At 42.9% G+C, this 17,097-nt stretch overlaps 1 protein-coding gene across 1 annotated transcript in view; it reads left to right on the forward strand.

The window, feature by feature from the left end:
- relt (RELT TNF receptor) overlaps positions 1-17,097 on the forward strand; it is a 72,347-nt gene that overhangs the window by 41,670 nt on the left and 13,580 nt on the right. Inside the window, exons 6-8 of the mRNA XM_063052920.1 lie at positions 1,439-1,690; positions 14,339-14,422; positions 15,111-15,213. Coding sequence (XP_062908990.1) covers positions 1,439-1,690; positions 14,339-14,422; positions 15,111-15,213 — 439 coding nt within the window. The remainder of the gene's footprint in view (positions 1-1,438; positions 1,691-14,338; positions 14,423-15,110; positions 15,214-17,097) is intronic.

Consider the following 17,097-nt stretch of genomic DNA (forward strand, 5'->3'; position numbering starts at 1 on the left):
AACAATTCTATTTTTACCTATTATAAAGTATTTTCAGCAATATATCAGCAGTAGCTTACCACTCAATTCAATTACTCCATCTGCGTCATTAATGCAGTTGCAATTTTCACAATGACACAAACACATATGTGAAAGGCTTCAAGGCTGGCAGCAATTCATGTCATCTCATCAGTCACTGCAAAAAGCATAAGAATATGGCTCAAGTCTTCCACTGACCTGCATGTTACTTCCCTTTGTTTAGTGCGCTTTCACAATTATTTTCTAATATTTTTGCCTACACTGTTTCTGCAAATGCAGGTAAATTTCCCTCTATATCTGAATAAACGAGGCAGTGATGCAAATCTAAGCAAGGACAAAGTCATATTTTAATGTCCGAGTGTAAATGTTTCTGATATTAACACCCGCAAAGGTTGTTTGTGATTTGTCCCTGGTCAAATCCATCCATTGAAACACAAAGCCATTTCTTTTTGTTCAAAGATGGCAAAGATCGAAAGAATGGTAGCTTATTGGTAAAGAGTTGGAGCAGCACAGTGGGTCATTAGTAGCTAGATTACTGGGGCACAGTATATTCTGAGCTAAAGTGGCATAGCAGCATAGTGGTTAGCACAATGCTTTACAGTACAGGTGACCCGGGTTCAATTCTCGCCTCTGCCTGTAAGGAGTTTGTACGTTCTCCCCGTGACCACGTGGGTTTCCTCCCACCACCCAAGACCCACCAATTGGTAGGTTAATTGGTTATTATAAATTGCCCCATGATTAGGCCAGGATTGACTCGGGATTGCTGGGCAGCATGGCTCGAAGAGCCTATTTCATGCTGTATAAGTAAATGGTGACCAGTTAGGCTATTAATACCTTCCTCTGTCCATGATGTTCTTTTGGGACAAAGTCTGTCCTTACTCAGTCAATTAATTCTATTTGTAGATGCAAACTTGCAGTGATGTGGGTGACACACGACTCCACAAAGGCCTAGCAAACCATTGGGTTGTCAACAGGACATTTCCCCGTCAGATCCAGGGACAACCAAGGAAAGACGTCTCTTGTAGATCAAGAGAATGCAGATACTGAAGTAACGAAACATCTGCTGGAAGACCTCGGTGGGTTGAGCAGCTTCTGGGGTAGGGGGAAGGAAGTGTCAATATTTCAGGTTAAAATCCTGCATCAGAACTGTCATACAGGTTTCAAACCAAACTCTTAACTCTTTCCACAGATACTGTTCGACGTGGTTGAGTTCCTCCAGCAGATTATTTAATAGCGGTGTAGACTGAGATGTATTCATCCCATGAGTGAACTAAAAGGAACAATTGTGCCATATCAGTGCTAGATGATTAGGTGACAAATTATTTTTATCTTGTAATGAAGCACCAGCAAATTTAAATTAAGTGGATAAAGTTAAGTCTTTACTGTGCCTGGTAATTAAAGTCACTATTGTTTTTGCCAGGGCTCTATACCCGGCTGCTGCGTGTGGCACGGAATACCCAGCACGCGCATCAGGCAGGCTTCTCAAAGTCTTCCAATCAGAGCAAGGAGGTGACACATGAGGAGAAGCACACAGAGTTTGTTGTCTTCGCATTGGTGCCGGTCTTCTGCATTGTGGGATTGTGTGGAATTTTCATCTGCAATGCCCTGAAGAAGAAGGGATACCGCTGTATCTCAGAAAAATCGGATGAGGAAAGTCCCAATGGGAAGCTGGGTAAATACAATCCAAATTATACTGTTTATATTTTTCTTTGTCCTGAATACTAATACATCCATGCAAATCTGCATCTGTACAAATCTCTGCTTTAATGCCCACTCTTTTTTGTAGTTTGATTTGAAGTTATTTTTGATGGATCTAAAGGTGCCCAAGAATGCCTCAGCTTTAGTTTTTGCCTTTTCAGTTAATGCCATCAGCTCGTAAAAGGAAATATTTGGGCAAGCAGTTTTTTTTTCCTGCCTACAGCTGGATGATGCACCATTTGTAAATGCTTTAATTTCTTTAAGTTATACTCATTGTTTATGTTAAAATGGTCACATAGAGGCCCTGATCTGTGTTCTGTTTTGGCTATTCATGAGTGTTATGAGTGTCAGCATTATGTTTAATATGGAGTCACATTCTACTATAGTAATTTCCAGAATCTGGAGCCATTTGAAAGGTTGGAAGTTTCTTTCCATCATTTTAAACTAAGAGGCCATTTCAGGGGAATATTTTAAAAAATGAACATAATTATTCCCTTACATACATCAAAGTTGCTGGTGAACGCAGCAGGCCAAGCAGCATCTGTAGGAAGAGGTGCAGTCGACGTTTCAGGCCGAGACCCTTCGTCAGGACTAACTGAAGGAAGAGTGAGTAAGGGATTTGAAAGTTGGAGGGGGAGGGATAGAGCCGAGAGCTGGACAGGTGATAGGCAAAAGGGGATACGAGAGGATCATGGGACAGGAGGTCCGGGAAGAAAGTCGGGGGGGGGGGGTGACCCAGAGGATGGGCAAGAGGTATATTCAGAGGGACAGAGGGAGAAAAAGGAGAGTGAGAGAAAGAATGTGTGCATAAAAGAGTAACAGATGGGGTACGAGGGGGAGGTGGGGCCTTAGCGGAAGTTAGAGAAGTTGATGTTCATGTCATCAAGTTGGAGGCTACCCAGACGGAATATAAGGTGTTGTTCCTCCAACCTGAGTGTGGCTTCATCTTTACAGTAGAGGAGGCCGTGGATAGACATGTCAGAATGGGAATGGGATGTGGAATTAAAATGTGTGGCCACTGGGAGATCCTGCTTTCTCTGGCGGACAGAGCGTAGGTGTTCAGCAAAGCGGTCTCCCAGTCTGCGTCGGGTCTCGCCAATATATAAAAGGCCACATCGGGAGCACCGGACGCAGTATATCACGCCAGTTGACTCACAGGTGAAGTGTTGCCTCACCTGGAAGGACTGTTTGGGGCCCTGAATGGTGGTAAGGGAGGAAGTGTAAAGGCATGTGTAGCACTTGTTCCGCTTACACGGATAAGAGGGGGGGGAGGGAAAGATGTGCCACCTCCAACGGGATCCCACCACTAAGCACATCTTTCCCTCCCCCCCTCTGCATTCCGCAGGGATCGCTCCCTACACAACTCCCTTGTCTATTCGTCCCCCCCATCCCTCCCCACTGATCTCCCTCCTGGCACTTATCCGTGTAAGCGGAACAAGTGCTACACATGCCCTTACACTTCCTCCCTTACCACTATTCAGGGCCCCAAACAGTCCTTCCAGGTGAGGCAACACTTCACCTGTGAGTCGACTGGGGTGATATACTGCATCCGGTGCTCCCGATGTGGCCTTTTATATATTGGCAAGACCTGACGCAGACTGGGAGACCGTTTTGCTGAACATCTACGCTCTGTCCGCCAGAGAAAGCAGGATCTCCCAATGGCCACACATTTTAATTCCACATCCCATTCCCATTCTGACATGTCTATCCATGGCCTCCTCTACTGTAAAGATGAAGCCACACTCAGGTTGGAGGAACAACACCTTATATTCCGTCTGGGTAGCCTCCAACCTGATGGCATGAACATCGACTTCTCTAACTTCCGCTAAGGCCCCACCTCCCCCTCGTACCCCATCTGTTACTCATTTTTATGCACACATTCTTTCTCTCACTCTCCTTTTTTTCCCTCTGTCCCTCTGAATATACCTCTTGCCCATCCTCTGGGTCACCCCCCCCTCCTTGTCTTTCTTCCCGGACCTCCTGTCCCATGATCCTCTTGTATACCCTTTTGCCTATCACCTGTCCAGCTCTCGGCTCTATCCCTCCCCCTCCAACTTTCAAATCCCTTACTCACTCTTCCTTCAGTTAGTCCTGACGAAGGGTCTCGGCCTGAAACGTCGACTGCACCTCTTCCTACAGATGCTGCTTGGCCTGCTGCGTTCACCAGCAACTTTGATGTATGTTGCTTGAATTTCCAGCATCTGCAGAATTCCTGTTGTTTGCGTTTATAATTATTCCCTTGTTTCTGTGCCACCTCAAGTAGCCACTCCCCTTCTCGTGGCAGCTTCCCATCACCAATGTGCATGACGCCCTATTTATGCCTTCCTTCACCACCATCTTGGAAGTCAAACATTCTCTTGGGGTGAGTAGTGAATCATTTCTACCTCCACTCTGGAGTACTCCATTCACCCAAGTGGTCTCCTTTAGACTGAGTGACTACTCTTCAGTTATGTCCCTGTAGAGTCAGCGAGTCTGACTGAGCTCCAGTTGCCTGTTAGTTCTCCATCCCAATGCCATTTCCCTATTTTACCTTTGTCTTTCTGCATTGTTCTAACAAAAACTCCGAAGAATAGCATCTCATCTTTTTAAAAGCACATTATTGCCCTTGAAACGTTACTGAATTCAGCTATTTCAGATCACCAGGCTTTTCTTTCTAACTTCTGTCAAGTCTGGCCCCTTAAGATGTGTGACCCTTTGCTCTCTGCACCTCTCCTTTACTTCAACGTAAAGCAGGGCTTCCCACCCTGGGGTCCATAGAGCCCAGGTTAACGGTAAGGCTGCATGGTATATTAAAAAAAAATTGTGAATCCCTGGCTTAAAGCATTTGATTTCTAACTTTTCCGAGGTTCGATGAAAAGTTATTGATCTGAAACATTAACTCTGTTTCTCCTTCCACTGACATTGCCAGAGTTGCAGCATTTTCCAGTTTTATTTATAAAGATAGCTGTTTGAGTGTTCAGAAATCACACTTGGGCCAGATTTATTTAAGGCAACAGACTTCTTTTTCCAAAGGACGTTAAATCAGCATTTTTTCCCCCAAACAATCTGGCAACCTCTAGGTTTTTGAAAAATTCCAAATTTAAATTCCCTAGCCACAACAACAGCATATGTGCAACGTCTAGCTCTCTGGACACCCGTCTAGCAATCAAATCACAAATCCTTCAGACAGATGTTGTTTTTTCATTCACCATTTGTAAAGATGCCCACCTGCCCATCTCATTTGCAGAGCCCAGGAAGCCTCTTACTGTATTGCTACCATTATATATAAATCTTCTATCTTCTGCAGGCAGCAAAGACTGCATATTTATGGAAATGATGAATCCTTTTATTCTTCTACCCCCTTCACACCCTGAATTTGTTTCCTTGGGGACCAATATAAAATTTTCAGTGGCCTAACATTCTCTTGAGAGGATAGACCCAGAAAAATTTAGGTGGTAGTGGTTAAAAATCAACAATTTTGAATTTTTATCAATCCTTTGGTAGTTTATTTCTTGGCAACATGAGCAATGAGAAATTACCTTATTCCCGTTGGAGTAGTTCCACTGTGAAACTATGCTCAGAGGGAGTTATCCTGCCCCTTTATTGCATAAGAGTTACTGAGAATAGTTGGGTAATTGGATAGTTACTCTAGTTTGGTGTTTGTTTATATACTAATGGTCTGTGAGGGTTGTTGAACTGGACTGGCAATTGGAATGGAGAAAGCATTGGCTGATTCACTGCTTATGTGCAAAATTTGGAGAGCATCTTCATCCAGCCCAGTAATTACATGGAATTGTTTACAGAGCAGCATTTTGTTTTTGATCAAGGCTACAATCAAGACCAAGCTCTGCCTGGTATTAAATTAAAAGTTGTAACCAGATCCAAAAATTATCGGACAAAATTAAAGCTTTAATTGTAAGAAAATTTGTTCAGTTTTAGCTCCTTGTATTTTAGCACAGTTGGCATCAGATAAGCTGGAGGGAGTTTGAAAATCCACTTAAATCTGTTTAAGTGTAGATTTGGGAAAGGCATCTCACATCAGGTAGCCAGTTAAACCCCCTCCTTAGGCCCTTTTTGCTGCTAGGTCTACAAAAGACTGGAGGATAGGGTGATGAGCACAGAAGTCTTTCGTTGCGTTTGAGAAGTCTACGTGATGAAATATGGGGTAAGGTTTTCGTCGATCTGATTTGTAATTTACTTGTGGCAGCACCTTCTGTCCTCTGCTTCAAGATTTAAAGGAGTGGGTGAAGTAAAGATGGAGTGGGCAGCTATAATCTGGAATTTGCTGTTGGAAGGATGATGGAAATTGAATCAAATGGGGCACTGGCGAGAAGGCAGTTTACAAGCTATGGGAGAAAGAACAGGAAACGTGACCAATCAGGTTGTTCTGTACAGAGCCAGTTTGGTCTTGATGGGCAAGGCAATCAGAACTGCTGAAGGTTGACCTCATTTGGCATACTAGTTACAGCCTCAATAACCCAGATTCAATTCTGACCGGAAGTGCGGCTATTGAGAAATTGGCAAAGCCTTCCTATGAACACAGGTTTTTGAATTTGTCCTCCAGTTTTCTCCCATTTTCCAAAGACCCATGGCGTGATAGGTTAAGTGGCCGTGTAAATTGCTTGCGGTGTGTGGATTCTGGGGCAAGTGATGGCTGGCACAGACTCAGTGGGCCGAAGGGTCTGTTACTGCATCTGACTTTATAACTCTAAAGAGCACTATATTTGGCGTCGGTCCACTTGATTCCTTCCTGGGATAGGGAAGGTGTCCTACAAGGTGAAATTGGCCCATGCTCAGTAAATTGTTAGTAGAATAAAATAAATTTTTTTATCTTGAGTTGCTGCATGGTATCAGCCCCTTCCTGCTGCCCAATAACACCCAAATGGCCAATTAACATCCTAACCCATATACATTACCTTTAGAAACCAGAGGACCCGGAGGAGGCCCACACAGTCACAGAGAAACACATACAAAGTCCTTGCAGAGAGCGGCAGAACGCAACCCAGATCACTGGCGCTGTAATAGCATTGCGCTAATGGCTACACGACCACACCACCCTCAATCATTAAAACATGTAATATACAGAGAGGGATTAACAGTGCGGTCACCACTTTTCCTCTATGCAGCAGGAGATCCTTGCAAATATGGGGGTGGGGGTCAGTCCTCTACACTAAGATGAGGAGAGATTTCCTCTGTGGATTCCATGTCATTGGGATTTTTCATTTTGGAGGGCTATTATAACTACAGCTAAGACTTGAGCTTGTTGGATGTTAAATCGAGTCTGAGATAGAGGCCAAATAAGTGGTTCTCCTGTGGTGTAACTTGACCTTGCCTTTTGTGAAGAAGAGAAAATCTGCAGATGCTGGATGTCCAAGCAAAACACAAAATGCTGGAGGAATTCAGCAGGCCAGGCAGCATCTATGGGGAAAAAAGTTCAATCAACGTTTCAGGCAGAAATCCTTTGTGTTTGAACCTGTGGAAGCACTAACCAGGACAAGGCTTCTTAAGGAAGAGTGTGAGAAAGTTGTGGGTTTAGGAGGCCAAAATGACATCACAAACTGAATGAATGGTGTCTTTAGAATTGGAATTGTGCAGAAATTCTAGCTTTTTTGTTATTCAAATTGGATTCAAATGCTTCCAATGAAATTTAAAATGGAGTCAGCAGACAATAGAAGACATTGTTTACAGCATTCCATAATAAGACTTAAGACTCACCTAAGTCAGCAGAGCTTTGGATTCCAGTGGCTGACTTTGTAAATGCAGTGGATGTTTTGATGCAGGTTTCAGAAAGACCCAAATAACATGGTGGCAAAGCACTGAATGTTATATCCATATAGCAGAGAAACCAGTCCTTAGGACCACTGTGTTCATGATGACCAGGTACCCACCTGTAGTAATCCCATTTATCTGTCAGATATCCTGGTAAAACCATAGACATTGGAGCAGAGTCAGTGCCATTCGGCCCATCAAGTCTGCTCCTCTATTCCATCATGGCCGATTTATCATCCCTCTCAACCTTATTCCTGTATCCTATGATGCCCTTACTAATCAAGAGCCTATCAAGCTCCGCTTTAAATCTACCCAATGACTTGGCCTCCACAGCTGTCTGTGGCAATAAATTCCACAGATTCACCACCTTCTGCCTAAAGCTTTCCAGAATCTCCTCCATCAATTTTTGACGTACCCAGTTCCTCAATTAGCTCTTACTATAAATCTAGCAACAGCATCATTCTTGGACATTTCTTTTTCAAAAAGCTATTAAATATTTCTAGAGTGCACTTAACCTACATAAGAAGTATCTTTTGCTGTCTTAATTTACCTGACTTCAAGTATATTAGTTCAATGTCAGAGAAGACCTTTTTATTCCTTTTCTGTTAACTACCATTCTACTAGTATTTTCTTTGCCCTTATTTACTTCCTATTTGATAGTTCTGATGTTCAGACTGTATTATATTTACATTATTAACCTAACCCACTGAAGCCTTATTCAAATTCATCATTCAGCAAGTTGTGGTTTTGGCTGCTCCACCTTTACTGTTGTTATAGAAAGCTTACAGTCTATTTGGATGGCGGGGTGGAGATATGCTTCTACCAATGAATGTGTAAAGCGCTCCTTCCCTCCGCTAGCCTGCAGGTGACCCTCGGGAAAGGCGTATAACCTGCTTAGCGCCCCCAGTCAGAGTCACGTGTAGCCGTGGGAGCAGGGTGGTAGATGGTCGTATGTGCAGCTGGTACATATCACAACTCCTGGTTATGTGACCACTGATGCCAGGCAGACAATCTCTGGGTATTGATGATGGCTGTAGTCTGCTGTGCCTCAGTGATTCAAGTGCTTGTTCAAATACTTAAATGTTGATTTTTCTATGTCCAACCAGGCAGCGTAGTCCAAATTGCAACCACCCCGGGTGGCAAAAAAATAGCGACACAGTACAGATCACCTCAACGTGCATTGTCTGTAGAAACAGGGACATTAAAAAGCCATGGCACTTGCTATGATTTGTCAACTGACTGCTGCACAGAACAGTCTTAAGTGAGGATCAGACTGAAGCCATCATGCAGTTTCTTCAAAGGGAAAGGAATAATTTTTTTAAAAAGTTGTATGAGTTAAATAATGTATTGTTTGTATCAACAAAGCTGTATAGCCACACAGTTGAATATTTTCCCAAAGAAAATTGGTTTTAATTCCCATCAGATATTTAATGCACTGGGTATTCTTGGATAGAGGAAAACCCAGTAAAAGATATTAATTGTTTTCTGTCGGGTCAGAGCTAACCAATCAGAATATTCAATGCCGGGGTAATTCTTAGTGGTTATGCCATTTCCTGCCTTTGTGTAAAAGGAAACTGTCAGGAGTCTTGGCCCAATGCCAGCGTGAGTCTGAAAGCACCTTAGAGTTCCACTAACCAGGCCAAATCGAGTTCATTATAGAAACATGGTCAAAGAAAATTTAGAATATGTCTATATTTTAAGGAGTAAAATATTAAAAAGATTCTTTCCTTGATTTCTTCAAAAATTAGAGGTGCTGGTGTATTTTTCCAATGCCTTCTCAGGTCAGGCCGGCTAGATGAAGTTCATTTTGGAAACCCAAAGCATGACATGGCTAGTTGATGGGCATGGACGTGCATGACAGTTAGGGAGTCTGTTTGTGTCACTAGAGGTCTTGGGGTAGAAATGTTACCTGTATGAAATGTATTGTTGTGACATTTGTGCAATGAATTTGAATCTAAATTAGTCACACCGCATGGAAACAGACGTTTTAGCCCAACTTGTCCAAAGACAATCCAGTCCTATCTGCTAGCATTTGGCCCATAGCCCCCTAAACCCCTCCTATCCATGTATTTATCTAGCTGGCTTTTAATTGTTGCTAATGTGTTTGGCACGCTGGCTGTCATCAGTCAGGGCACTGCATTGTGCACATAGTGCACATGCGCCGGTCGTGCATGCAGCCTGTTACAGCCGTTCGAACCAGTATCCTTACCTTTTTCTTCTTACTTTTTAACTTACGTTATTTTTTGTGGTTTTTTTTTCTCACGGTAACACGTCTAAGTCGCAGCTTCTCTAATATGCTGGTAGAGAGAGTTTTATTTGGGTTTTTAGTGCTGGAGATAGTTACATTCCGACACGTCTCATAAGCGGGACAGAAGCATGGTCGCATTGTGTATGCCAGGGACCAGCTGAATGCGCTTATGTCGGCCGGTTTAGCGAGCAGAACGGCGGACACCCCGGCTGAAATCTGGAGGAAAACACACAGAGGATGCAGAAGGGGATCACAAAGTCGAGGAAAGAGGACCGGGTCGACACAACAGAGACTTATGGAGAAGAGGAGTTCGGTGGGTAATAAAATGGACGAGTTCACGGCGCTAGCCAGGCGTCAGAGAACATTTCGGGAGTGCAGTGTTATGTGTTTCACCGGACTGTTCGGGCTGACCGGAAGTGCACTGAGAGCGGTAAACGTAAAGGAGTTGGGTGCTTACTGTTCTGGTTAACAACAGATGGTGCAATCCGGGTCATATTACGATCGAGGAGTGTGTTTGTAGACCGGATATTGAACTTTTTGCTGCTGGACTTTGGCCATATTCCACCGAGATACAACACTGGGTGGCACGGGAAGTTGTTCCTGCCTGTGGCCATCGAACTTTGCAGCTCCTCCCGTGGAGGGTCAGACACCCTGAGCTAATAGGCTGGTCCTGGACTTATTTTCCATCTAACATAGTTTGCATTTTGTTGTTCGATTGTTTGTGGTTTTTGTATTACTATATTTATGCTCTATTCTTGGTTGGTGCGGCTGTAACGAAACCCAATTTCCCTTGGAATCAATAAAGTATATCTATCTATCACTGGGAAATTGTGTTGCAGTTATACAAGCTAATGGTGAGGCCACACTGAGGGTGTTATGTACAATTTTGGTCACCCTGTTGCAGGAGGGAGATTATTAAACTAGAAAAAGTGCATAAAAGATTTACCAGGTTGTTGCCTGGGCTTGGAGACATGAACTATAATTTCCAGGAAATAGTCCTGTTCCATGCAACATTTTTTTGGAACTTGGGCCAGACACGTACCAGCCAATTAATGTAATAAACTGTATGTCTTGGGACTATGAGAAGAAATTAGATCACAGGATAAATGTTCAGGCTCCAGAGAGATTTCCCTGAAGCCGGGGTTGAAGCTGGGACTCTGGCATGGTGAGGCAGTAACCCTAATTGCAACACTGCTCCCCCATATGGCTTTGGTCCTCAATATCACCTTGTGCAACTGGATCCTTGATTTCCTCACTTGCAGACCTCAGTCTGTTCAGATTGGTAACAACATCTCCTCCACAATCACCATCAGCACAATGCTAGGTGCTCAGCCCCCTATTCTACTTTATACTTGCAGTATGACTGTGAGGCCAAGTACAGCTCCAATGCCATATTTAAGTTTGCTGATGACACCACTGTTGTTGGTCAAATTAAAGGTGGTGACATCAGCATACAGTGGCATGCAAAAGTTTGGGCACCCCGGTCAAAATTTCTGTTACTGTGAATAGTTAAGTGAGTAGAAGATGATCTGATCTCCAAAAGTCATCAAGTTAAATATGAAATAATCTTTTCAACATTTTAAGCAAGATTAGTGCATTATTTTTGTTTTGTACAATTTTAGAGTGGGGGAAAAAAGGAAAGGAGCACTGTACTAAAGTTTGGGCACCCCAAGAGATTTGAGCTCTCAGATAACTTTTACCAAGGCCTCAGACCTTAATTAGCTTGTTAGGGCTATGGCTTGTTCTCGGTCATGGTTAGGAAAGGCCAGGTGATGCAAATTTCAAAGCTTTATAAATACCCCGACTCCGCAAACCTTGTCCCAACAATCAGCAGCCATGGGCTCCTCTAAGCAGCTGCCTAGCACTCTGAAAATTAAAATAAATGATGCCCACAAAGCAGGAGAAGGCTATAAGAAGATAGCAAAGTGTTTTCAGGTAGCCGTTTCCTCAGTTCGTAATGTAATTAAGAAATGGCAGTTAACTGGAACGGTGGAGGTCAAGTTGAGGTCTGGAAGACCAAGAAAACTTTCTGAGAGAACTGCTTGTAGGATTGCTAGTAAAGGCAAATCAAAACCCCCGGTTGACTGCAAAAGACCTTCAGGAAGATTTAGCAGACTCTGGAGTGGTGGTGCACTGTTCTACTGTGCAGCGACACCTGCACAAATATGACCTTCATGGAAGAGTCATCAGAAGAAAACCTTTCCTGCATCCTCACCACAAAATTCAGCGTCAGAAGTTTGCAAAGGAGCATCTAAACAAGCCTGATGCATTTTGGAAACAAGTCCTGTGGACTGATGAAGTTAAAATAGAACTTTTTGGCTGCAATGAGCAAAGGTATGTTTGGAGAAAAAAGGGTGCAGAATTTCATGAAAAGAACACCTCTCCAACTGTTAAGCACGGGGGTAGATTAATTATGCTTTGGGCTTGTGTTGCAGCCAGTGGCATGGGGAACATTTCACTGGTAGAAGGAAGAATGAATTCAATTAAATGCCAGCAAATTCTGGAAGCAAAGATCACACCATCTGTAAAAAAAAGCTGAAGATGAAAAGAGAATGGCTTCTACAACAGGATAATGATCCTAAACACACCTCAAAATCCCCAGTGGACTACCTGAAGAGGCACAAGCTGAAGGTTTTGCCATGGCCCTCACAGTCCCCTGACCTAAACATCGTCGAGAATCTGTGGATAGACTTCAAAAGAGCAGTCCATGCAAGACGGCCCAAGAATCTCTCAGAACTAGAAGCCTTTTGTGAGGAAGAATGGGCAAAAACCCCCCAAACAAGAATTGAAAGAGTTTTAGCTGGCTACAAAAAGCGTTTACAAGCTGTGATACTTGCCAAAGAGGGTGTTACTAAGTACTGCCATACAGGGTGCCTAAACCTTTGCTGCGGGCCCTTTTCCTTTTTTGTTATTTTGAAACTGTAAATGATGGAAATAAAAAAAAGTAATCTTCCTTAACATATTAAAGAAATGTGTCATCTTTAACTTTATGCCTTTTGGAAATCAGGTCATCTTTTACTCGCTTAGCTATTCACGGTAACAGGAATTTTGACCAGGGTGCCTAAACTTTTGCATACCACTGTATATGAGGGAGTTTGCAAATCGAGCTAAATGGTGCCACAGCAACCTCTCACTCAATGTCAGTAAAACCAAAGAGCTGACTATAGACTACAGGAGGAGGAAACTGGAGGTCGATGAGTCTGTCCTCATCTGGGATCAGACGTGGAGAGAGTCAGCAGCTTTAAATTCCTCGGAGTTATCATTCCAGAGGATCTGCCCTGGGCTCGGAAAGTGAGTGCCATTACAAAGAAGGCATGGCAGTGCCTGTACGTGGAATTTGTGCAGGTTTAGCATGTCATCTAAAACTTTAACAAAACTCTCTAGATATGTGGTGGAGAGTATACTGACTGGTTGCATCACAGAACGCCAATGCCCTTGAGTGGAAAATCCTACAAGAAGTAGTTGATGCAGCCCAGTCCGTCACAGGTAAAACCCTCCCCACCACGGAGCGTATTTACAGGGCTCACTGTTGCAGGAAAGCAGCATCCATCAAGGAACCCCACGGTCCAAGTCATGCTCTCTTCTCACTGCTGTCATTTGGGGAAGAAATACAGGAGCCTCCAGTTCCACACCAGCAGGTTAAATAAGTTATAACCCCTCAACCATCAGGCTCTTGAACCAGAGCAGATAACTTCACTCACCCCAGCACTGAACTGATCTGCAACCTATGGACTCATTTTTAAGGACTCTACAACTAGTGTTCTCAATACTTATTGTTCATTTATTTATTATTTTTCTTTGCGGACTTGCACACTTTGACTTTTGCACATTGTTCATCTCTGTGTGCAGTTTTTCACTATTCTATTTCTCTCTAGTCCTACAAATGCCCACAAGAAAATGAATTTCAGGGTTGTATATGGTGATATATATGTACTTTGAACTTTGCCATTCCCATATGATGTGGTTGTCGTAATGCTCTCAGAATAACTAGATACAGGTTATTATTATTATTATTATTTTTGTTATGCCAACTTGTTGGGTTTTACACAAATCCCGGGGGAAAAGATGAAAATGAGTGTGGCCTTCACAAGCTTTTGTGTATCTGTTAGGATTTAAATCAGCAGTGTTCAGCCAAGGTACTGGTCTCGGCTCCATCCTTTCAATGTGACCCTTAAAGTGTTTAATCTTGAGATATTTGGTATGAAGTGTTACTCCAGTCAATACTCTGTAACTTCCTACAATATGGAGGAATGAACTCCCGGTACGTTAGGACACTCGTTGCAAAGTGGTGTGTACTGTCTCTAAGCACCAGAGTTTATCAAATAAAAATGAAGTTCTCAACATTCAGTGCTTTCAGCTGTGAATTTCCTAAAACGTGTATCCTGTGTAGTCCTCTCATAGACACTGCTTGACCTTCTGAGTTCCTCTAGCAGTGTGTGTGTAATTTCAGAATCTGCAGAATCGCTTGCTTATGTATCCTGCAAATGTCTTGCCTCGTGCTCGCGCCTATAAAGTCTAATTTCTTCATTGTAGGATAAACCCTACAGAGAACAAAGTAGAAGCTTAGTGTAGATGATGATTTCAGTTCCCAAAGGACCCTCTTCATTTTCTTTTCTTTTACTGCAGCTATCAATGCGATTCCCTTCAGATCAGATGAAACCAATGAGGACACAATTGGTGTGCTGGTACGGCTGATCACAGAGAAGAAAGGTTAGTGCTGGTTTAGTCCTTCATTTGCTGTTAGAGGTACGTGGTTACTCAGCATTAGTGCTTTCAAGTAAGACAAGGTATGGCAGCAACATCACACAGTCCTCGACCAGTACTCCTGTTCTTTGTTGAATATCTGGAGCCAACAGCAGTGCAGATGCGTACTGAACACTTGGTTTGAATGGTCCGATACCATGAACCTGATGGCATCTCTCAAAGGTTTGCCTATCTATCCAGCAATTAGAAATTTGCAAACTATGCCCTGAGAATTGCCTCCATTCACTATTGCTGCCAGAATCTTAAGTGGGATGTTATGGGGATTCAGAGCGAGGATACTTTTCTGGTGCTGTTTACATGTCACTGCAAGCAACCATTTTTCCTCAGTCTTGTGATATTGTTACAACCAGTTTCAAATATAGATGGGGTTCATCTATGCCCATTGTTAAATGGAGCTTAAAGTCCAAACCAGTTCTGGATTTATTTGTGTTCTGTTTCACCATCTTTGGGTTTGTATATAAACATCCAAGAGCGTAACTTTTCAAATGAAGAGTAGAATATTGATCAGGTCTCTTGAGAAATAGCCTAAGCAGTTGCTGTTGTGGCTGCAAAGCAGCACATCATCCAACATTCTCAGTGCTGCCATGCACCGCCATTCCATGACTGATCATATGGTGTTTTTTGTTGACCACAGAAAATGCTGCAGCCTTACAAGAGTTGCTGAAGGAGCACGAGCTCTTGGAGGGGACTGCCTCCGACAACAGAGCAGACATCACTGGTAAAAATGCATCCGAAAGGTAAGTCGTGTATAAATGGACTTGAAAATCTGACTACTTTAGACTTCCAGGGAATTGAGCTGAGTTTGAGATAGGGTGCTTTTTAGGCCACGTTTTGATTCACACTCCCTTGAAGTTGAGGTGAGATGAAATTGTTTAAAACAGTTGGCAAATTTTCCGTTTCTTTCAGGTGAGTTAGGAGTTTTAAAAATACAAAAAGAGACCATTTATACCATTGTAGCTATTCTGGCAAGAACTATCAAATTAGCTAAACTTGACTTTCTGCCCAATTATATTTAACCACTTCCAGGTTAAGTACTAATGTGAAATTTGTTTGCATCATTGTTTCTGGTGGAAAATTCTGGAGTGTAAAAGGAGCTGGTTATTTAAAACTGGGGAGTATAGAAGTTTCTTCTGTAGGAGTAGTGAATGTCTCTGGAGTTCTCTGATTCTGAGGGCTGTGGATGCAAGATCATTTGTTTTATATTAGGGTGGAGATAAATATTTGAAAGATTGAGAAACTAACTAATGGGGAACTGGCATAGATGAGAAATTGAGGCCAGCATAGATTAACCCTGATGATGTTGAATGGTGGAATAGGCCGAAGAATCTTGTTGGCCTACTACTCCTATTTACATAATGTTCTTAAGTTATCTTCCATGATATTTAGATTCTGTGTCCTGTAATAAAATCTTAGGGACAGAGGATGTTCGTTCTTGCTCACAATGAACACTGCTGGAATTGCAAAACCCCTTTTGGAATGGCCCTTCTGTGCTGCTCCATTTGAGATTGTGTGGTTAGGTGTCCCACAGGACAATCGTGGATGATTATGCTGCTCTATTGCCTCTGTGGCTTGGCTTCAAATCTGGAATGATGCAGCAAGTCTCTTCTGGCTGATGTGAAGTGAATTAGTGGGCAAAAACCACAAGAACAGAACAAGCCCTGCGAGAATTTAGTCAGCTTCTCGATTAGGAACGATAAGATTAGTTTTTTAAAAAAATTGTTAGAGGAAGCGGAAGGAAGACTTGGTTGAGGTGTATAAAATTAAGGGGCTTAAATAAATTGGACCTTTTCTCCTTCAGAGGCTTGCAGCATGGAAATAGGCCATTCAGCCCATTGGTCCTGTACTTGCCATCCAGCACTGATCTCATTCTCACACTGATCTCATTCTTACCACGTTCTAGTGTCAGTCATTGAATGTCACAGTGCAGAAGCAGGCCCTTTGGCCCATCTAGTACATGCTGAACTATTATTCTGCCTAGTCCCATCAACCTGCACCCAGACCATAGCCTTTCATACACCTCCCATCCATGTACCGATCCAAATTTGTCTTGTGTGCTGAAATTGAACCTGCATCCTCCACTTACACTGGCAGCTCATTCCACTCTCTGAGTGAAAAAGTTCTCAGTGAAGAATTTGGAAATTCTTGTCAGCTCCTTGTAATTTCTACCCCTCACCGACTCTCGGGGCTACTTACAGCAGCCCATTGACCAAGCTCTTCTCATGTCTTTGGGATGTTAGGAGGTCACAGCACCTGAAGAATAAAACCCACTGAAGAAAACTTGTAAACTCCTCCCAGTCAGCACTGGTGGTCAGGATCGAACCTGGAGTTAAACTAAAAGGTAGAGGGATCGGGAGGAGACAAGGGGGGCAAAAACAGAATCACCAGAATATGGTAGAGCACCTGACCTTTCTGCCAGAGAGTATATTGGGGGCAGAAAATCTCATTTATTTATTTTTGACTTCTCACTATTTAATTACCCTTGGGCTAAGTCCAAGTTTATCCTTGTACATCAACAGCAGCAATATTATTACTAAAAGGCAAAGCTGCTCTTTATCTACCTTGCTATTTTTGTTGGTAGTTTAACTCCAAAGATTGTACTGAATTCTGACCATTTACTGCAC

Source organism: Mobula hypostoma, chromosome 7, assembly GCF_963921235.1.
Source record: "Mobula hypostoma chromosome 7, sMobHyp1.1, whole genome shotgun sequence".
In the NCBI taxonomy this organism is placed as follows: domain Eukaryota; kingdom Metazoa; phylum Chordata; class Chondrichthyes; order Myliobatiformes; family Myliobatidae; genus Mobula; species Mobula hypostoma.